We start from the raw sequence: 22,077 nt of genomic DNA on the forward strand, positions 1-22,077 counted from the left end.
CATAAAGTGTTTTGTCAACACCCCAAAGTTCCCATTAGAATCTCTCTGTGTCTGCCCAGTTGTACTGGTGGGTAACAGGCACATTCTCTGTGCCGGTCAATGCAAAGATTGGTGATCGAATCCCTGGGAGAGTATGGGTGAGTGTGTCCCAATTCTAAGTGCCCCCCCATATATATATATGAAGGTGATGAACTCTGAGACACCAGGAGCCACAGAAGCTCAATAATCTCTGATCCTCTGTCTTCTTCACTGATCGCATTTCTTCTTAGCTTACCCGTGTCGCGGCAGCCCCCAAGCCCTTTGCCCAGCTCTCCATTCAGGCTTCCGACATCCCTCCTCTCCCTCCCTCTTGTCCACCCTCTCACTTCTGCCACTCTTCCTGCAGGACCTGAGGCAGCAGCTTTCAGGCTGTCGGGAAGCTGTGAGCTCCTTGCAGCAGCAGCATAATCAGTGGGAGGAAGAAGGTGAGGCCTTGAGACAGCGGTTACAGAAGCTCACCGGGGAGCGGGACACGCTGGCAGGGCAGACTGTGGACCTCCAGGGAGAAGTGGACTCGCTCAGCAAGTGAGCAGGGGCTGCTCAATCCCCACTTTCTTCCTGGCTCAGTTCTTGCCTGGCCACTTACCCTCGTGTTTCTGGTTGGCGGGCCCTGCTCTCCCTGAAACCCAGGGCTGCCTTGCTTTGTGCTCTGCTTCTTCCTGCTCACTGGGTTTTGGGTTCTTGTGGTAAAAAAGTGTCCTCAAAAGGGAGGATGAGATATTTAAAGGAAACAGATGCCTCTGTCCTTTAACCCTGTGATGTCTGCTCCCAGGAAGAACTCTAGGTTCCAAGGTCTCTGCTCATGTCTGATTCCTTCTTCCAGGGAGCGAGCTCTCCTGCAGGAGACCAGGGGGGAGCTGCAGCAGCAGCTGGCGGTGCTGGAGCAGGAGGCCTGGCGCCTGCGCAGGACAAACATGGAGCTGCAGCTGCAGGGGGACTCTGCTCAGGGCGAGAAGGAGGAGCAGCAGGAGGAGCTGCACCTGGCTGTCCGAGAGAGGCAGCGCCTGTGAGTGTGGCCCGTCCCTCCTCACTGGGGCTTGATCTTCCCTTCATTTTTTAGAAAATACATTTTTATTGATTTCAGAGATGAAAGGAGGGAGAGAGAGAGAGAGTGAGAGAAACATCAATGATGAGAGAGAATTATTGATCTGCCTCTTACATGTCCCATAGTAGGTATCATGCCCACAACTTGGTCATGTGCCCTGAATGGAAATCAGGAATCAACATCCTGATTCACAGGTCAATGCTCAACCACTGAGCCATGCTGGCCGGGTAGTCTTCCATTTAATTCCACACCCTCCTCCACCACTCCCCTCTCTTAGAAAGTGGAGTAAATTGAAGCCTGGTGTGAAGTGGGTTCAGATTAGCTTACTACTCCTTTCTTTGCAGAAAGATGACTACAGAAAGTTCATCCAGGCTTTGCTTAGTGCCTTTGGGAAAACAAAAATGACACAGGCCTTAATCTCAAGCAGTTTGCAATCTGACGGGGAAGAACTAATTGTAGCATGAGGCCAGATGAAGTATAAGCTAAATAGAGTTTCAGACCAGGAGCATAGGAATAACAGTTATTGAAAGCTTCATGGAGAAGAGGGTAGACTTTGAATTGGACCTTGACATATTTTGATTTGTGGAGAGTGGAAGAAGGGCTAAAGGTGTAGGTTAGCAAAGAAAAGGAGGCAGGAAAGTTTATGGTGTGTTCAGAGTAGCCTGGGCTGGCTAAAGGGTAGGACTTACCTTGGAAAGTAGTGGGAAATGAGCTGGTCAAGAAAAGGAGTTCCCACCTTAGCCAGTTTGGCTCTGTGGATAGAGTGTTGTCTTATGGACTGAAGGGGACCCGGGTTCGATTTCGTTCAAAGCTACATACCTCGGTTGCAGGCTCCTCCCCGGCCTGGACCCTGATCAGGGCGTGTGTTAGAGGCAACCAGTTGACGTGTTTCTCTCACATTGATGTTTCTCTCTGTATCCCCCTCTCTCTTCCACTCTTTCTAAAAATCAATGGAAAAATAACCTCAGGTGAGGATTAAAAAAGAAAAAGAAAAGTAGTTCCAGAGTAAAGAGAACCAGCTAATCTGTAAAAAGGAAGGCCTTTCAGGCTTGGTTTAGATTATGGCGCTGCTACTTGGGCAGTTTATTTGTAAAGTGGGGGTGATAATATTTACCTTGACCAGTCAGAGGTGTTTGGTTGCCTCCCGCTCGTGTCCCTACCAGAGCTGGGGAACTTCCACCACAACCCTTCAGTCCATGGACTGACACTGAGCCAAACCGGAAGAGTCGTTGGGAAGATTAGAGTTTTTGCAAAATGCCAGTGTAGAGCCCTGAATACGGTAGGCTTTGTGTAACTGGTGCCAGGAACTGTATCTTCTTCACCTCTAGTATAACCCCCCTCCCCTGTGCCCTGCCTCCTTGCACCTAATAAGCACAAATAGTGGATTCTTGAAGGATTACCATAAGGATCATGACTTGTGCAAGGAATGGTTCTTTGTACCAAGGAGAATTATTAACAAACCATAATAAGTACATTTTAAAATTTAATTTGTTTGAACCGATAATACTTTTATCAATATTTGTCTGATTCAAAAGTCAAAACTATTCTAAAAGATATACACAGAGCCTGACTGGTGTGGCTCAGTGGTTGAGTGTTGACTTATGAACTAGGAGGTCACAGTTCGATTCCCAATCAGGGCACATGCCCAGGTTGCAGGCTCAATCCCAAGTAGGGAGCATGCAGGATGCAGCCAATCAATGATTCTCTCTCATCATTGATGTTTCTATCTCACATTCTCCCTTCTTCTCTGAATATATTTTAAAATAGATTAACAAAATGATTTACACAGAGAAAGTCTTACTCTCTTCTACTTCATTCATCCCATTTTTCTTCCTTCTCTAGGTAATTATTTAAATTAATTTCTTGGTTGTCTTTCCAGTGCTGCTTTATGCAAACAATGCATACTTCTTATTTTCCCCAATATCTTGTATATACTACATACACTGTTCTGCACCTTCCTTTTTGTCACTTTATGTCTTGGAGATCTTATCATTTATTAGAGACCTTCAGTTTTTTGGGTTTTTTTGCATAGCAAAGGTAATTATATTCCTGTTACCTTTAGTCGTGTGGCCACTTGTAAGACTTCCTCTAGCCCCATCTCCTTCCCACCTTAGTCAGGAGATGCTGGCCGGCCTGGAAGCCAAGCAGTCAGAATCACTCAGTGAACTGATCACTCTTCGGGAAAGCCTGGAGTCGAGTCGCCTGGAAGGGGAGTTGCTGAGGCAGGAGCAAACCGAAGTGACCGCAGCGTTGGCGAGGGTGTGTAGGCCTCCCCTCACCTCCTTCACCCTGCAAGCTGGGTCCTTTATGCTTTTTGCCTCAATCACTAGTCTGTGCTTTTGGGTTCTTTCCCTCCCAATGTACTCTCTATCTCGGAATTAGAACGGCTTTCTGAAGTATAAATATGTCAGTCTCTTTTCTAAAACCATTTAGTGGCTTCCTAGCTCCTTGGAGCTGCATTCAAAGCCCTTTGCCATCTGCCTCAAACTGTTTCCAGCCTCCCCTTCATCCCAAACCCCAGTCCTAGCTTCTCACGTGCCTGTACTCCTGCCACAAAGCATGAATTGCAATTTCAGTTCCACTGTGTTCTTTCATGACTCTAATACTTGCAGGTGTTACTGCTTCCTTCCTCCCCTTTAACCACAAACTGCTCCTTATCTCAGTAGTATTCAACTTAATAATGGTCAGCTCTCCTCCAAGCATATTTGACTCTCCCAAACTGAATCAATGCTTTCTGTGAGTTCCCAAAGCACTTTGGCTTACATTGTCTATGCTGTCATTCCAGTTGTAGTTGTTTACATCCCGCTGTCTATGCCTCTATGTGTGAGCTCCTCTTACTCCTCAGTGAATGAAGAAATGAATGAGTGAGTGAGTGGAAAACTTGGTCAGACTGTAAGGGAAGGAATGGAGTGCTAACTAATCTCTGCAAGGAAAGCAGCAGGTGTTGGGGATGTGAGCTGTGAGCTGTTGCAGGAAAACCGGAAGTAGGAAACCCTTTGACTCTCTTTATTTTTAGGCAGAACAGTCCATCGCAGAGCTGTCAAGTTCTGAGAACAGCCTGAAGGCTGAGGTAGCTGATCTTCGGGCCGCAGCTGCCAAGCTCAGCGCCTTAAACGAGGCTTTGGCCTTAGATAAAGTCACACTGAACCAGCAGCTTCTCCAGGTGAGGGGAGCTTTTTCTGATAAACCGGGTAGGGCTGGGCCAACTGAGGATAAGCCAGTGACAGAAGCAGCTGATACCCATGATAAGGAAGAGCCTTTAAATGGATCAGCTCAAGGCAGATCAGCTCCCAAATGTAGTTGAGAAATGAACAGAGCACTTATGGTGCAGAGAAGAGCAGACTATAAGGACTGGGCTTAGCCATTAAGCTACTCCCTTCCCTTGCCTACAGAAGACCCTCCTTTGGGCGTTAGGGTAAAATCACCAGGGCTGGGAAAGAGACCTGTGCCCTCAGGAAAGAAGACAGGGTTTTTATTTATTTAATTTATTTTCATTAGCATAACAATTTATTAGAAAACAAATGAAATGACACCTCTAGATCTCAACACATAGGATCTTAAATAATAAACATCACAAACACATGAAGATTAGGGTTTCTTAAAATTGCTGATAGTATTACAGATGTCTCTCGATTCCTCCCCCTTCCACCCAGCCCCACCCCCCAGGCCTTCACTACATTATTGTATGTCCATGGGCTGTGCATACATACATATATGTTTTTTGTTAATCTCTTCCCTCCCCCTTCCCCTGCTCCCTTCAGGTTTGTCAGTTCGTTCCATGAATCCATGCTTTTGGACCCATTTTGTTCATCAGATTATTTTGTTCCTTTAGGAAGACTAAGTTTTTAATCCTGTTGCGTGAGATACCAGCAGCCACCAGAAAAGGATTTGCTGAAGAGCCTAAGTCTCAAAGCATCTTCTCTATGGGTTACAAATTTAGCATGTCTCTTTACTACCTGTTCCCTTGAGCCCCAGAAATCTTTGATGTTTTCTTATTCTGAGTTTTTTAAGAATAAGGTTTTGCCTTTTTATCTCTATCCCAAGCACCAGTCCATCTAATACCTGGAATATAGGCACCAGATCAAATGAATGCATCGCCCCCCTCTCTTATAAGCACTCCTGTGTTCATCATTGGAGAAGAGAGTCATATCTCACTTGGATTTCCGTCTCAGCACTTGATCGCTAAGCTAACCCCTTGTCTTTGACGCCTTTCCCTTGTCGGTCAGTAGTTAGAACAGGAGAACCAGTCTGTGTGCAGCAGGATGGAGGCCGCCGAGCAGGCGAGAAACACTTTGCAGGTGGGCCTGGCAGAGGTGGAGAGGAGCAGGGAAGCCCTGTGGGAAAAGAGCACTCACCTGGAGGCCCAGCTGCAGAAAGCGGAGGAGGCCGGGGCTCGGCTGCAGGCAGACCTCAGGGGCATCCAGGAAGAGAAGGAAGAGCTTCAAGAGAAACTAAGCGAGGTAAGAAGTGAAATGCATTCTGTCATGTTCAGGTATAATACAAACTCACTGCAAAACACTACGGAGATGATTGAGAAAGTGATAAAGTCTTACTTCCTAGAAATGACCAGTGTTACTAGTTTGGGGTATATATTCCAATTTTTAAAAAGAATTCCTGTAGGAATCCTTCGTGATCCCCCACTACTCCACCCCCCAGCTTGAATTAGATGCCTCTCCTGTATGCTCTGGTAGTACCGTGTGCACACCACACCTTCATACTATATTATAATTGTCTGTTTACCTGTCTCCATCATCAGAGCACAAGCTCCTTGAGGCAAAGGGAATAAAAATATATTATTTGTTTTTGTTCCTCCAGCTTATAGTACAGTGTCTCACACATAACAGGGGCTCAGTAAGTTTTTCTGAACCAATGACCTGCTTCAAAGGTCATCTTCCTCCTCCACCACACTTTCCATTGCCATAATAATTACTCATAATCTCCTTTCTCAGAGTCCCTTTCTTAGGGCACTGATCGCTTTCTTCCCGGTATTGTGCACGTGTTTTTTCCTTAAGACTAAAAGCTCCTTAGAGGTAGGTCTCTTGCAGCCCTAGCACAGGGTTTTGCTCGAAGGAGAGCATGCTTCCTGTCTGGGGGCTCAATGGGTTGATAGAGAAATACATTAATGCTACTTTGTATTATTATATAAAGAGAGAAATACGTTAATGCAGTGCCCACAGAGCTGGGTCCAGAATCTCTGAAGAGCCGATGGTCCTAACCCATGATGGCACCTCTGCGGGGAATCCTGTCCGTGCTCTGAACCCCACCAATGTCTGCCCCTCAGGCGCGTCACCAGCAGGAGGCAGCCTCAGCTCAGCTGGAGCAGCTCCATCAGGAAGCAAAGCGACAAGAAGAAGTGCTGGCCCGGGAAGTTCAGGAGAAGGAGGCCCTAGTTCGGGAGAAGGCAGCTCTAGAGGTGCGGCTGCAGGCTGGGGAGCGGGACCGGCAGGACCTCTCTGATCAACTTCTGGGGCTCAGGTAGGACCCAGACCCAGTTCAGCCAAGGGCACAAGGAGCTTTTCGAGGCAAAGGGTAGCCAAGCTCAGTTCCCTGCCCAAAGTGTATGGGTTCTATATGAGTTATGGATTTGTGATTGCCCCCCTAACTTCTTCAAGTAGCCGGTACTAAGAACCCAGCTCCTCTTAAGGAAGGGTAAGGGCCTTGATGGGTAAGAACTCTTTCTGATTTCCTGAACCTGACAGCTCAGCCAAGGAGTTCCTGGAGAGCAGTCTGTTTGAGGCCCAACAACAAAATTCTCTGATAGAGGTCACCAAGGGGCAGCTGGAGGTCCAGATTCAAACTGTCACTCAAGCCAAGGAAGTAATCCAAGGTGAGAACCAAATGGAATGGCCGCCCGTGGGATGCTGAAAGCCTGGGAGGCAGAGGGAAGCTACCAGAGGTCCTTCTCTGGCCCGGTTCAGGGCTTCTCCGATGGGAGTTGCTCAGAGGTCTGGGTAGAGGAGTTTTGTGTGTGTGTTTTAATTAATTTTTTTTAAAAAGAAAGATAAGCCGGAACTGGTTTGGCTCAGTAGATAGAGTGTTGGCCTACGGACTGGAAGGTCCCAGGTTCGATTCTGGTCAAGGGCATGTACCTTGGTTGCAGGCACATCCCCAGTAGGGGGTGTGCAGGAGGCAGCTGTTGATGTTCCTCTCTCATTGATGTTTCTAGCTCTCTATCCCTCTCCCTTCCTCTCTGTAAAAAATCAATAAACTATATTGTAAAAAAATAAAAAATATAAGAAGGAAGAGGGAAAGATAGCAGCATCGATGAGAGAGAAACATTGATCAGCTCCTCCTGCACAGCCCCCACCAGAAATTGAGCCCACAGTCAGGTGTGTGCCCTGACCAGGAATTGAACTGGCAACCCCTTGGTGCATAGGTCTATGTTCAACCACTGAGCAACACTGGCCTGGTGGGAAGAGGAGTTTTGTTTTTATATTTTTTTTAATATATTTTTATTGTCCTAGCCAGTTTGGCTCAGTGGACAAAGTATGGGCCTGCAGACTAAAGGGTCCCAGGTTTGGTTCCGGCCAAGGGCACATACGGGTTGTGGGCTCGATCCCCAGTGTGGAGTGTGCAGGAGGCAGCTGATCAGTGATTCTCTCTCATCTTTGATGTTTCTATCGCTCTCTCCCTCTCCCTTCCTCTCTGAAATCAATAAAAATATATTTTAATTAATTAATTAATTTTTATTGATTTCAGAGAGAGAAACATCAGTGATGAGAGAGAATCCTTGATTGGCTGCCTCCTGCATGCCCCTGCTGGGGATTGAGCCGACAATTCAGGCATGTGCCCTTGACTGGAATCGAACCCAGGATCCTTCAGCCCGCAGGCCAATGTTCTGTCGACTGAGCCAAACCAGCTAGGGCAGAAAAAGGAAGTTTTAAAAGGAGGGCAGAGGCTCAGAGACTGGATCCTGTCCCTTGCATCTTAGGGGAAGTAAGGTGCTTGAAGCTGGAACTGGACACTGAACGGAACCGGGCCGAGCAGGAGCGGGACTCAGCAGCCAGACAGCTTGCCCAGGCTGAGCAAGAGGGGCAGGCTGCCCTGCAGCAGCTGAAATCAGCCCATGAGGAGGAGGTGAACCAGCTGCAGGAGAAATTGGTAGGTGGTGGATGTGGCTGGGGATGGGGGAGGCCTCCCTGGCCTCCCTTCAGGGAGTGTTCTACCTGCTGACTCCTGGTCCAGATATTACTGCTTATAAGAGTGAAATATGTATAGGACTAGCCTGGCAACCAGGGTGCCAACTCCTGCTTCTAGCTCTTTTATTTTTTTTAGTACAGTTCACAGTCAATATTATTTTGTACTATAGGCCTGGTGCATGGATTCATGCACTGGTGGGTCCCTCAGCCTGGCCTGCAGAGATTGGGCCAAAACCAGCAGTCCGACATCCCCTAGGGGTCCTATATTGTGAGAGGGTGCAGGCCAAGCAAGGCCAAGGGACCCCACTGGTGCATGAATCCGTGCACCAGGCCTCTAGTATGCATATAAGATCTTTGGTTAATCTCTTCCCTCCCTCCACCTTCTCCCTTCCCTCTGAGATTCATCGCTCTGGTCCATGTTTCCATGCCTGTGGTTTCTGCTCAAATGGTCGGAGAGTCAGACCGTCACTTAGGCATATATATATATATATATATATATATATATATATATAAATAAATTACTTTCAGGTGTATAGTGGCTAGGCAATCATATACTTTATAATGTGGTCCCCCCATATTTCCAGTACCCACCTGGCACCATGCATAGTTATTACAACTTTAGTGATTATATTCATATGCTATACTTTACATCCCCTTGACTATTTTGTAGCGACTAATGTGGATGTGTGTGTGTGTGTGTTTGTGTGTGTGTGTGTGTGTGTGTGTGTGTGTGTGTGTGTGTGTTGATTTCAGAGAGGAAAGGAGAGGGAGAGAGAGATTGAAACATCAATGATGAGAGAATCATTGATCGGCTGCCTTCTGCACGCCCCCTACTGAGGATCGAGCCTGCAACCCAGGCATGTGCCCTAGGCCAGAATTCAACCCAGGACCCCTCAGTCCGCAGGCCTACGCTCTATTCACTAAGCCAAACTGACTAGGGCTACCTGACTTATCTTAATCTAGGAGGGAGACCCTGTTGTTATCACCATTTTTCTAGATGAGAAAACTGAGGCACGCAGATGTGATGGACTTTAACTGAGGTCACACTGATAGTGTTGGACTAAAGACTAATCCAGGCAGCCTGGCTCCGGAGCCCTTCACCACTAACGAGAGCTGGGCTAGTCTGGGAGATTGGGGAAGGCTTTGGGAGGACCGGGTCCCGCGTCCTAGTGCTCTTGTACACTACAGGAGACACCCTTGCTGGGCGCGACCTGACTTTTTGGAAGGCTAACTGCCTCCCTGAGCAGGGAGAGTGGGCAGCAGAGAGCGGGTCTGCCACCTCAGTTCATTGTTACAACCGTGAGCCGTGATGTGGTTGCTTTAAAATAAGGCATAGTCGTAACTTACATTAGGGACAGCTACGCTTTAGAAAGCACTTTTATGTGTGATACCGTTTGATTTTTTTATAAATCTCATCTGATTCTCATAAAGATTGGTGAGATAGGGAAGGCAGGGGTTATTAGCCTTACTTCACAGATGAGGACACGGGCTCCTAGCAGTACCAGGGTCATACAGCTGGTGAGCAGTGGACTTCTCTCATCCAGGTTTTCTGCCGCCTCTCCTCACCCATTTGGTTCTAACAGTGTTTCCTTTGTATGACCAGGAGAAAGAGTGCTCCCGGCACCAGCAGGAACTGGATAAGGCTCTGGAGACCCTAGAGAGGGAGAAAACGGAGCTAGAGATGAGGCTGAGGGAGCAGCAGGCGGAGACCGAGGCTCTCCGGACCCAGAAGGAGGAAGAACGGGCCCAGGCCGAGAGCGCGCTCTGCCAGGTGGGAGTCTGGACGTCCAGCCCGCGGCCCCCGCCTTTGAACACCTCCTCTCCGCTCCCCAGGGCAGGCCGCGGGGGCTTCTAGGAGAGCGTGCAGCTGCCCTTTTGCTGCGACTGAGCCGGGTGACAAGCAGCATTCGTCGCAGGGCCGGCAGTATGTCATACTTCCTGAGGGAGGGCTGCCGTTTACCACATCCTGTCAGCTTGAAAACCAGTGGCAATCTTTGCACTTCCTGGTTCTCGGTCAGGGAGTGGGTCCAGACCTTCCTTTGCCCTCAGCCCCCACCCCATCTGCCAGAAGAGCAACAGAATAGCTGGGATATGCCGGTGGCCTAGTGGCTGAGCATGGTGACCCGATCCAGCAAGCCCTGCACTCCTGTCCCGCCCCAGATGCAGCTCGAGACAGAGAAGGAGAGGGTGTCCCTCCTGGAGACGCTGCTGCAGACCCAGAAGGAACTGGCAGATGCCAGCCAGCACCTGGAACGGCTGAGGCAGGACATGAAGGTTCAGAAGTTAAAGGAACAGGTATGGAGGGAGGTCCTGGGCAGGGAAGAAAGGGGAAACATGGATTTAGTCATGCAGCATTGGCCAGTTCTTTGGCACTTCGGGTCAGAGCCTGTGCTGGGTGGTAACTTATGGCAGGCATCCTGTGTGGCACCCAGTGAAGGTGACAGACATGGTCCCAGCCCTCAAGGAGCTTACTTTCCAGTAGCAGAGACAGACAAGGAGGAGCAGACACAAAATCAATGAGATGATTGCAGGTTGTGATAAGTACAGTAAAGGAAATGCATAAGGTGATGATATAATTGAGAGTGATTCAAAAGTGGCCACTTTGGGCAAGGAGGTCAGGGAGGACCTCACTGAGAAAGTGACATTTGAGCTGAGACATGAGGTTTAAAAGCCCCGTGAACAATAGGGATGGACCTTGGGAACATGCGGAGTGAAAGAACCAGTCACAGGAGGCCATACGGTGTATGAGTCCATTGATAGGAAATGTCCACAATAGGCCAACCTACAGAGACAGAAAGTAGAGGAGTGGTTGGGAGTGAGAATAAGGGATGGGAGTGTACAGGGTCTCTTCTGGGTGATGAAAATGTTCTAAAATTGATTGTGGAGGTAGTTGCAAAACTCTGTAAATACACTGAAAGACGCTGAATTTTACGCTTTAAAAGGGTAAATTGTGCGGCATCTCAACTATGTCTCACTCAGTAAAATTGTTAAAAAGCAAAGAAGCCAGCATTTTTAGGAGTAGTTTAGGCAGAGGAAATGGGCGCCATAAGGGCCCTGGGGTAGATAGTAACAGGTTTGGGGAGTTCCAGGACAGAAAGGAGGGGGCGTGGCTTGAGCGTGATAAGCTCAGGGGTGAGCGGAAAGTTAGGCAGGAGCCCTTTGGCAGCCATGGAGGAGCCGGGATTTGTTCAAGAGCAATGGGAAACTGTTGGTACTTGAGAAGAAGAGAAGGACATAATTGTGTGTGTGTGTGGGTGTGGGTGTGGGTGTGTGTGTAGGTAGTGTGTGTGTGTGTAGGGGGGGGAGTAATGAAGTAGAAATAGGGCTATGCAACAGGAGGTTGTTGTGATGGTCTGACTAAGGGACTGCTGCCAACTCAGGGACCTTGACCGAGAAACCCTGGGTGAGCCAGTGCACTTTGTGAGGGAGGAGAGGGAATGGGGCATGACAGACACAAGGGGGATTGCTGGGTCCTGCCTTAGCTTTTGCTACCCCAACTAAAAAATTAGTATTTATATGATATTGATTCCTACAACATGAATTTCAAGGCCAAGGCCCCTGTGAAAACTTTCCTCTTCTCACAGCTGTCTTCTCCCTTTGCAGGAGACCATTGGAACGCTGCAGACGCAGCTCCGGGAGGCTCAGCGGGAGTGGGAGCAGGCAGCCCAGCACCACAGAGATGACCTCACTGCCCTCCGAGGAGAGAGCAGCTCCCTGCTCCAGGATAAGATAGACCTGCAGAAGCAGGTCCCTCCTCCTCTCCTCTACTACCCCCCACCCCCCCGCACTTCCCCTGCAAAGCCAGGCTGTCCCCTCCTCCTGCAGGACAAGGGGAGCCTCGGGAGCTTGGGAGGAGAAGGGTAGGCCCCAGTACTGAGTGGAAGATTGAAGGGTTCCCCCTGAGCTCTGGGGTGGTAATCTTTCTGTGTTGACTACAAAACTTAACATATTCTCAGGCAGCTCTACTATCAGTTATTCTTTTTGTCTTCCCTCCTAGTTCATGGGTTAACACTCAACCACTGAGCCACACCAGCCAGAACAGATTCCTTTTTTTATTCTGATTGCTTCTCCTTCTCAAAGTCCTATATCAGATGGTGTTCTGATTGTTCGCTTTAAAAAAATACAGTCACTCTACACTTGCCCATCACTTTGCCTTTGGGTGTAGTTATATTCAGCGAAGATTTTTATTTCTGTCTGTCTTTATCCAGCAAAAGTGAGGCTGGGAGACAGATGACTAAGCTGATGGTGTTTGGGGAAGAGGGTAGGCAAGGAGAGCATGTAAGGGTTGATGGGTGGAGCCTCCAGAGCGCTGGGAATGAGCTGGCGATTGGGGTGAACCTGGAAGGACCAGGAAGCCGTGGGCGAGAAGCATCCTCCTTCTGGGCCCCTGCCCGTCCGCATGCCCTTCACTTTCCAGGTGGAGGACTTGAAGTCTCAGCTCGTCTCCAAGGATGACTCCTGGAGGCTGGTGGAGCAGGAGGTTCAGGAGAAGCGGAGAGAGGCCCAGGAATGTAGCCGAATTCAGAAAGAGTCGGAAAGAGACAAAGCCAGGTAGGCTAGCCAAGCCATGGGGTTGGCTTTTGCCTGACTCGCTCCAGTGGTCACTGGGGGGTTGACAGTTCTTTGCTTAGTCATCTAGCCAGCTGTGGGCTGTACAAGTAGCCAAGGGGGTAGGACACAGACCCTGTCTTCAAAGCCTATCCTTCTTTAGTAAATATTTAGACAAATGCATATGTACCAGGCGCTATGCCAGGGGTCAGGATACAGTGATAAGCAAGATAGTATGGTCCTCATTTCAACAGAATTTATAATTTGGTAGGGATGACATTAAGCCAAGAATCCCCAAGATAAATTATTGCGGATTATGTTCCCTGGTGTGGAGGAAAGAAACGGGATGCTGAAATGGAAAAGGAGCAGGCTGGGAGGGAGATCTACTTTAGACGTGAGGGAAGGCCTTCCTCCGCTGCAGGAAGAAACGGAGCCGCCAGCAGAGGCTGGGAGAGCTCTGTGCTGTGGGGACAGAAATCACACGCAGGGGCTCGGGAGCAGGTCAGAGCTGGGGTGTCTGGGGACCTGAAGGTGCAGCATGACTGGAGTCTGGAGACTGAGAAGAGTGACCTGAGCTAGACAATCCATGTCATTCAGGATTTCGTAGTTTACAGGAAGGAGTTTGTAGTTATTTTAGGTTTGGTAGAAAATCATTGCAGGGCGTTAAGCCAGCAACTCAACATAATCCAATTTATAATGAGTTGAACGGATAGTGATGACACAGAACATCAGGAATGAGGTCAGATCACCCGGAATGAAAAGCCGCATGTGTTCTCCGCACTGTAGGAGGTTGGGGAGGGACAAATCCTTTTGTGAACGACTGGAGGCAGGAAGACCAGTTAGGAGACTAGTAGGCTGTCTAAATGAGAGATACTAAAGCTGAACCAGGATAGGGGAGTGGGGTGGGGAGGACACAAGGGGTTTAGAGGGCGTTTAGGAAATTGGAATCAGTTACATGTAGTCATAGATTAGGTATATGTGGGATGAAGATCGTATATGTGATATGATCAAGGCTTCTAAGTTGGGGCACTAGGTGGGTGGAGGTGCCATTCATTCACTGAGCTAGGGAACATAATAGGGTGATTGGGGAGGTGCAGAGGGGATAGAACAGATGGGACATGTTGAATTTTAGCTATGATATAGATATTTCTGGAATTTCCCAGGTAAGAATAAACTATGGTCGAAACCAGTTTGGCTCAGTGGATAGAACCTCAGCCTGTGGACTGAAGGGTCCCGGGTTCGATTCCGGTCAAGAGCATGTACCTTGGTTGCAGGCACATCCCTGGTGGGGGATGTGCAGGAGGCAGATGGTTGACGTTAATCTCTCATCGATGTTTCTAACTTTCTATCCCTCTCTCTTCCTCTCTGTAAAAAATCAATAAAATGTATTTAATTAAAAAAAAGAATAAACTATGAAGTTGAAATTGGGTATCATATGCTAGAACAGGGGTCTTCAAACTACGGCCTGCGGGCCACATGCGGCCCGCAGAGGAGTCTGATCCGGCCCGCCAGGTTTTTTGGGCAGTGAGCGCAGCCGAGGTGTTACAGTAGGAATTAGTAGTTCATATAGTCCGGCCCTCCAGCTCTCTGAGGGACCGTGATCTGGCCCCCACTTTAAAAAGTTTGAGGACCCCTGTGCTAAAAGTATCTACAAGCACTTAGTAAGTGCTCAATAAATAGAAGTTTTTATTGTTACACTGTAATGATTATCATTACTATATCCATTTTGATTAAATGTTTAGAACAGTAAGATGAGAAGGCAGTTCATTCCCTGAGAGGATGGCCTAGCTCTCTGACCCCTCTTTTCAGCCTGACTCTGTCTCTAGTGGAAAAGGAACAGAGACTCCTTGTTTTAGAAGAAGCTGACTCTGTTCGACAACAGGAGCTGAGCTCCCTGCGCCAGGACCTGCAGGAGGCCCAGGGAGGGCAGAAAGAGCTCAGCGCCCAGGTACTTCACGCCGCTGACGGGCCCTGTTCCCTGGTGGAAGCCTGCCCTGGAGTGGAGATGATTGCTCAGAGTTAGTTCATGAAGAGGACCTTTCTCTTTCCGAATTACAGGGCATGCTGGGACTTCAGTAGCCCTGGCAGAAGGGGGAAGCCAGGACTGGGCAGGGTGAGGGTTTGGAACCTGACACAGTTCAGCCACCTGTGGAGAGCCTGATGGCCCAGAACACTGTGCCTAAAGGGCAGAGCTCATGCAGGCCTAGTTCATTCAAGCTTGGCTACTCCCTAGTGTGCTTTGTCTGTTTGGCAAGACACAGCAGGGCCATAGTATCACTCCAGAATAAGTAGGCAGCAAGGGGGCTCAGTCTGCTCGCAGGAGGACCCACCCCAATCCGTGGTGCAGAGGAAAGATGGAACTAGGCGGGGACGAGTAAGAGAGCAAGAGAGAGACAGGAGACTGCAGCAGAGAAGGACGCAGATCCTGAGTTAGACTCCCAGCTCTACTGCTTCCGGGTTGTGTGAGCATCAGTTACATCATCCGTGAAACAAGGGTGACACTTGTTAACTGTTATAGTTCTATAAAGTGTCAAGAACACAAGCATTCGATAAATGGTAGCCAGTATTATTGTGACTGGTCTTGGGTTCAGCGTCAGGGTTTCAGGCAGAATTCTAATAGCAGGGAGTTGGCATAGTTGCGGGGGGACCGGGGCCAAAGCCCATCTGTGTAGCCTGCATTCACGTGTTAGGAGTGAGTAGGTAGGCGTTCAGGTCAGGTCTAGGGCAGTACTTGCAGTACTCCCTTCCTGCCCTGACCAGTGCGGGACTGAGTAGTGTAAGACGAGGGAGGGTCTGAGGAGCAGGTATCCACCCCCTGCTCAGGGTGACTACTACTTCCTCCCTGTAGGTGGAACTACTGAAGCAGGAGGTAAAGGAAAAAGAAGCTAATTTTCTGGCCCAGGAAGCACAGCTGCTGGAGGAGCTAGAAGCATCTCGAGTAACAGAGCAGCAGCTGCGAGCTTCCTTGTGGGCCCAGGAAGCCAAGGAGGCCCAGCTGCAGCTGCGGCTGCGCAGCACGGAGAGCCAGCTGGAGGCGCTGGCCGCGGAGCAGCAGCCCGGGCACCAGGCCCGGGCCCAGCTAGCCAGCCTCTGTTCTGTCCTGCAGCAGGCCCTGGGGTCCGTTTGTGAGGGCAGGCCTGAGCTGAGCGGCGGGGGAGACTCTGCGCCCTCCTGCTGGGGTCCGGAGCCAGGTGAGGCAGCCGTCCATGTACTCAGTCCTGTGGGCCAAAGCCAGGCCCAGCTCCCAGGGGAGAGGGAAGAGGAATGCAGTTCCTTAGACCAGTGGTTGGCAAACTCATTAGTCAACAAAGTGGCAAACCACAGCTCGCCGACCACTGCCGTAGACAGTATGCCACAAGGCTAAGGCCACAGATTGGAATTAATCCAGAATTTGAACACCCCGCCCCCGTCATCTCTATGATTTGCTAGATGTATGTCCTTGCCCAAGTCACCTGTCCTCTCTCAATTATAAAATGCAGATATTAAAAGTACCTACCTCCCAGGACTTTCCTAAGGAGTTAATGAGGTTAGAGAGGTAAAATAGCCCACACAGTTCCTGGCACTTATTAGATGACAGCTAGTATTACTGAGCGCCCACCACAGTGCCTGGCACATAGGTATGCAGACAGTGCATGATGAATAAACTACTACTTAGAAGGGCTTCTTTGAGGGGAGGAGGGATCGGCGGGAAGGCCAAGGCCTTGTCTAGGGAGGTGGAGCTGTTTTTTCATATGGCATTGCCTCATTTGTACAGACCAGAATGGAGCGAGGGTCCTCTTTAAGAGAGGGCCCGTCCTGACAGCTCTCTCGGCTGAGGCGGTGGCTTCTGCCCTCCACAAGCTCCACCAAGACCTGCGGAAGACTCAGCAGGCCCGGGTATGTCTCCCTCTCCTTCCCTGACCGCTTCACTGCCCTGGAAGATTCAGGCAGCGGGTTAACCTGTTTTCTTCCTGAGATCACGTTGGGATGAGTTCCATCTTTATCACTTCCTGCCTGGAAACTGAACAAAGCATTGGGTTTTCTGGGCCTTGGTTTTGCTAGTCAAGTCGGGCAGATCATGCCTGCCTCACAGGGTTGAGAGTGTTAGGTCAGTGAGGGGCTTATGTGATCCCTATAAGCTAAAAACCCTGTACAAATGTGTGACATTATTTTGCATCATTTTCCTCTGGTGCCAAGACCTCCAAGAAAAAAAAACCAACAAATTGGGACACTGAGACTTGAGGTTGTCATTTATAGGAACATGCTAAGCCTAAGACTGAACAAAATGTCCTGTAAATTCCATCTCATAGTGAACGTATTATCCAATAAAAATATAGAGCCACCATGTGCCAGCTCGTCTGAACTGGGAACACAAAATGCAGAAAGGCCTGATTGCTCCCTCAAGGAGGCTTATAACACGGCTGAGGAGCCAAACTGCATTGTGAGGCAAAGCAGAACCGAAAGAATTAACTGGATCAATACAGATGCACATGATGATAATAGGAGGGACAATTCATTCTGACTTGAGGAAGGTCAGAAGGAAGAAATGACCTCTGAGTTAGGCTTTGAAGGAGGAGCTTAGGGAGAGGAGAGGTGACCCTGGGCTAACACGTTAGCAATAGCTCTGTTTCAAATGACACAGATGGGTCAAAAAGGGATTCTAGGCTCCAGTCAGCTGGAGCGGAGCTTGTCATCACTTCAGGAAGCCAAGTGCATACGAGTTCAGAGGTAAATAGCTCAGGATTATGAGTAGGTCCCACTGGCAAACCCCAAAAGAGGCTGAAGGGGAGAAGCGGGCTTGGGCCCTGGGCTGGGATAGGTTTGTGGGAGAAGAGGAACTGCGTCAGCCGTGGCCTTTCTTTCCCAGGATGACCTGAGGAATCAGGCACAGAAGCTGAAACAGCATCTCACTGACACAGAGGCTGAGAGGAGCCAGGTCCAAGCAGAGTTGCAGGATCTGCAGAGACAGCTCTCCCAGAGCCAGGAAGGTGAGAAGCTCAGGGCGGGCACAGGGACTCGGAGGGAGGAGAGGAGAAAGGCGGGAAGCCCGGAAGGGGCAGGAGCAGGCCTCGCAGCCACTCTTTACTGCTTGTCCACAACTGTGAGGAGGCCTGGAGGCATCGCCAGAGGGGTGAGACCCGTGAACCAGTTTCTGCTTCCCGAGGCCTTTGAGGGCCGTCCTGGCAGAGGGGGTTAAGAGGAACAGATCTGGTGAAGTGAGAAGTTGCTGGTGAGGCTTTTGTTTTCTCTCTCTGCAGATTAACAATTGGCAACTGTGAGGACATTTTAAAATTCTTTATCTTTTGTCATTTATCCATGTTACTTATTTTTTTCATCTTCAACTATGTCCCCAAAATGATTTAAGCTTTGACAGCAGGATTGAGGACTGTTGGAGAGATAGCAAGGAGAGGAATTTGGGGAGAACGTATCTGAGCCACAGCCATGGGCTGAAAAGGGTGGCGACTACTTGGAGGGGAAAGGAGAGGAGAGGATGTTGAGGCACACGGCTCTCCTGTGGAAGAGAAGAGGACAACTTGGGGAGTGGGTCTGGGTCGTGAGCGTATCCCAGAGCTCTCCCTGAGAGACACACACATAGAGCGGGGTTAGGTGCATTTTGCAGAAACAGTAGGGATGGGGACAGCCAGCAGACCAACCCTGGTCTCCAAGAACCGGAGCAAAATCATAGAGTAGGAAACTCGCAATGATCACAGTGTCATCCAGCTCAACCCTGTCTGGAACCCAGGGTCGAGGATCTGAATGTGATCAGGCTAAGAAAGTGCTGGGATGATTTAAGGCAGGACTGGAGCTGGGCAGCAGACACAGACATGAGTCTGGAAGCAGCCAGGAGCCTAGACAAGCAGGAGCAGCTGGCAGATGGGTGATGTCTCTATGAAACTGGATATAATTCTCTCCTTGGCCTTCTTCCCCTTTGATTCTGTTTCCCATCCTCCATCTGCCTCTGCCTCCCACTTTTCCTCTACTCCCACCACGGGCCTTGCTCCACTGCCTCTGCTCTTCCCAAAGAGAAATCCAAGTGGGAAGAAAAACAGAAGTCCCTAGAGTCTGAGCTGACGGAACTGCACGAAACTGTGGCATCCTTACAGAGTCGCCTACGGCGGGCAGAGCTGCAGGGAATGGAAGCCCAGGTATGGAGGTACTGGGATGGGAGATACACTGGTGAGGGCGGGGGTTGCTTCAGGAGTAGTCCCTCAGGACCCAGCTCTAGCTCTCAGACCCATCTTGGCCTGTGGTCCTATCTCACCCATATGTAGTGCCAGCTTCCTTCAGCAGCGTCTGATTCTCTGGCTGGCTCCACTCCCTGAGCCACTCCTAAGGCCCCAGAGAATCCTCACTCAGTTATTTTTCTAAACTAAGTTTGAAACTGTTGTCCCTTGCCCTGAAGGACCAAAGTCTGGGATGACTCATTTGTACAATGCGTTCTCTGGGCAATAGCCGATCCCTGGGACATGGCAGGTATGTTCTTTCACAGTAGAAGCTTAAGCGGAATGCAGGAGTTCTTTTGGTCCAAGTCCTTGACAATGCTCGTGCTATAAAGTCAGGAGAGAAAGGACCTGTGTTGGAGTGATGGCATCAGGAAGTGTGGTCTAAGGTGGCTGTGCGTCTTGTTTTGCAGAATGAGCGAGAGTTACTTCAGGCAGCTAAGGAGAGCCTGACAGCCCAGGTGCAGCATCTGCAAGCATCTGTCTCCGAAGCCAGGGCTCAGGCGAGCGCTGCAGGGGTCCTGGAAGAAAGCCTGCGAACTGCTCACTCTGCCCTGAAATTGAAAAATGAGGAGGTGGAGAGTGAGCGCGAGAGAGCCCAGGCTCTGCGGGAGCAGGGCCAGCTGAAGGTGGCCCAAGGAAAGGCTTTACAGGAGAACTTGGCTATGCTGGCCCAGGCCCTATCGGAAAGAGAAGGGGAGGTGGAGGCTTTGCAGGAAAAAATCCAGGAGCTGGAGAAGCAGCGGGAAATGCAAAAGGCAGCTTTGGAATTGCTGTCTCTGGACCTAAAGAAGAGGAATCAGGAGGTGGATCTGCAGCAGGAACAGATTCAGGAGCTGGAGAGGTGCAGGTCTGTTTTAGAGCATCTGCCCATGGCCATCCAGGAGCGAGAGCAGAAGCTGACTGTGCAGAGGGAGCAGATCAAAGAGCTCGAGAAGGATCAAGAGACGCAGAGGAATGTTGTAGAACATCAGCTTCTAGAACTCGAGAAGAGGGACCAAGTGATCGAGTCCCAGAAAGGACAGATTCAGGATCTGAAGAAGCAGCTGGTTACTCTGGAGTGCCTGGCCCTGGAACTGGAGGAAAACCATCGCAAGGTGGAGTGCCAGCAAAAGGCCATTGAGGAGCTGGAGAGCCAGAGGGAGGTGCAGAGGGTGGCTCTGACCCACCTCACCCTGGACCTAGAGGAGAGGAGCCAGGAGCTGCAGGCGCAAAGCAGCCAGATCCACGAGCTGGAGAGCCACAGCGGCCTGCTGGCAAGAGAGCTGCAGGAGAAGGAGCAGGAGGTGAAGTCCCAGCGAGAACACATCGAGGAGCTGCAGAGGCAGAAAGAGCATCTGACTCAGGACCTCCAGAGGAGGGACCAGGAGATGGTGCTGCAGAAAGAGAGGATTCAGGTCCTTGAAGATCAGAGGACGCTGCAGACCAAGATTCTAGAGGAGGACCTGGAACAGATCAAGCTTTCCTTGAGGGAGCGAGGCCGGGAACTGGCCTCTCAGAGGCAGCTGAGGCAGGAGCGGGCAGAGGAAGGGAAGGGCCAGGATAAAGCACAGCGAGGGAGCCTCGAGCACATGAAGCTAATCCTGCGTGACAAGGAGAAGGAGGTGGAGTGCCAGCAGGAGCGTATCCAGGAACTTCAGGAACACAAGGGCCAGCTGGAGCAGCAGCTCCAGGGCCTGCACAGGAAGATGGGAGAGATCAGCCTACTCCTGACCCAGCGAGAGCAGGAGATAGTGGTCCTGCAGCAGAGCCTGCAGGAAGCCAGGGAGCAGGGGGAGCTGAAAGAGCGGTCGCTTCAGGGCCAGCTAGAAGAGGCCCAGAGAGCCCTGGCCCAGAGGGACCAGGAGCTCCAGGCCCTGCAGCAGCAGCAGCAGCAGGCCCAGGGGCAGGAGGAGATTGAGAAGGAAAAGGCAGGCACACTGCAGAGAGCTCTGGAGCAGGCCCACGTGACACTGAGAGAGCGCCAGGCGGAGCTTGAGGACCACAGGGAGCATGTGCGAAGACTCCAGGGAGAACTGACAGAGGAGGGACAGCGGGCACAGGCCCTGGAGGAGGTGTTGGGTGACCTAAGGGCTGAGTTTCAGAAGCAGGAGAAAGCTCTGCTGGCCCTCCAGCAACAGTGTGCGGAGCAGGCACAGGAGCGCGAGGCGGAGGCCAAGGCCTTGCGTGATAGCTGGCTGCAGGCAGAGGCGATGCTCCAGCAACGGGACCAGGAGCTGGAGGCCCTGCGGGCAGATAGCCAGTCCTCCCAGCATCGGGAGGAGGCTGCCCGAGGCCAGGCTGAGGCTTTGCAGGATGCCCTCAGCAAGGCTCAAGCTGCCCTGCAGGAGAAAGAGCAACATCTCCTTGGACAGGCAGAACTGAGCCGCAGCCTAGAGGCCAGCACGGCCACCTTGCAGGCTGCCCTGGACTCCTGCCAGGCGCAAGCCCGGCAGCTGGAGGAGGTCCTAAGGAAGCGGGAAGGTGAGATCCGGGACCGGGATCTCCGACACCAGGCAGCTGTGCAGGAGCTCCAGCAGGCACTTGCACAGAGGGACGGAGAATTAAAACATCAGAGGAAACAGAGGCAGCTGCTGGAGAAGACTCTGGCCCAGAGGCTCCAAGGGGATGTGATCCAAGAGAAGCAGAACGTGGGCCAGGAGAGCGGAGAGGAAGAGATGAGGGGCCTCCGTGAGAGCCTAAAGGAGCTACAGCTGACTCTAGCACAAAGGGAAGAGGAGATCCTGGAGCTGAGAGAGCAAAGGAAGAATCTGGAGGCCTCAGCCCACAGCCGCAAAGCCTCCCCCGTGGAGGAGCCCAGGCTGCAGCAGGAGCTGGAGCGATTACAGGCAGTCCTGAGGCACACGGAGGCCAGGGAGATTGAGTGGAGGGAGAAGGCCCAGGACTTGGCACTGTCCCTGGCCCAGAGCAAGGCCAGTGTTAGCAGTCTGCAGGAGGTCGCCATGTTCCTCCAAGCCTCTGTCCTGGAGCGGGACTCGGAACATCAGAGGCTACAGGTGAGTCATCAATGGGTCATAGGGACCAGGGGAGCAGATGTTCAGACCTGGCGGCTGAACTCGGGGGCTGCCTGCCATCCTCCACTTGTGTACCTCAAGGTGTGGGAAAG

General features: G+C 50.7%; 1 protein-coding gene across 7 annotated transcripts in view; it reads left to right on the forward strand.

Annotated features, from left to right (window-relative positions):
- The window catches only part of CEP250 (centrosomal protein 250), a 44,655-nt gene that overhangs the window by 16,237 nt on the left and 6,341 nt on the right, over nucleotides 1–22,077 (forward strand). For 6 of the 7 annotated variants that reach the window (XM_084888604.1, XM_084888608.1, XM_084888607.1 and 3 more), the window contains 18 exons: nucleotides 386–564; nucleotides 863–1,045; nucleotides 3,199–3,343; nucleotides 4,101–4,247; nucleotides 5,314–5,544; nucleotides 6,366–6,559; nucleotides 6,784–6,911; nucleotides 8,016–8,185; nucleotides 9,827–9,994; nucleotides 10,384–10,518; nucleotides 11,827–11,970; nucleotides 12,641–12,774; nucleotides 14,581–14,719; nucleotides 15,620–15,962; nucleotides 16,526–16,647; nucleotides 17,618–17,738; nucleotides 18,775–18,896; nucleotides 19,385–21,967. In XM_084888604.1, the coding sequence (XP_084744730.1) occupies nucleotides 386–564; nucleotides 863–1,045; nucleotides 3,199–3,343; nucleotides 4,101–4,247; nucleotides 5,314–5,544; nucleotides 6,366–6,559; nucleotides 6,784–6,911; nucleotides 8,016–8,185; nucleotides 9,827–9,994; nucleotides 10,384–10,518; nucleotides 11,827–11,970; nucleotides 12,641–12,774; nucleotides 14,581–14,719; nucleotides 15,620–15,962; nucleotides 16,526–16,647; nucleotides 17,618–17,738; nucleotides 18,775–18,896; nucleotides 19,385–21,967 (5,388 nt within the window). Of the gene's footprint in view, nucleotides 1–385; nucleotides 565–862; nucleotides 1,046–3,198; nucleotides 3,344–4,100; nucleotides 4,248–5,310; nucleotides 5,545–6,365; nucleotides 6,560–6,783; nucleotides 6,912–8,015; nucleotides 8,186–9,826; nucleotides 9,995–10,383; nucleotides 10,519–11,826; nucleotides 11,971–12,640; nucleotides 12,775–14,580; nucleotides 14,720–15,619; nucleotides 15,963–16,525; nucleotides 16,648–17,617; nucleotides 17,739–18,774; nucleotides 18,897–19,384; nucleotides 21,968–22,077 lie in introns of those variants that run through there. The other variant, XM_084888610.1, reaches the window with a different exon arrangement.

Source organism: Pipistrellus hanaki (genome assembly GCF_964339955.1).
Source record: "Pipistrellus hanaki genome assembly, chromosome: 6".
Taxonomy (NCBI): Eukaryota; Metazoa; Chordata; class Mammalia; order Chiroptera; family Vespertilionidae; genus Pipistrellus; species Pipistrellus hanaki.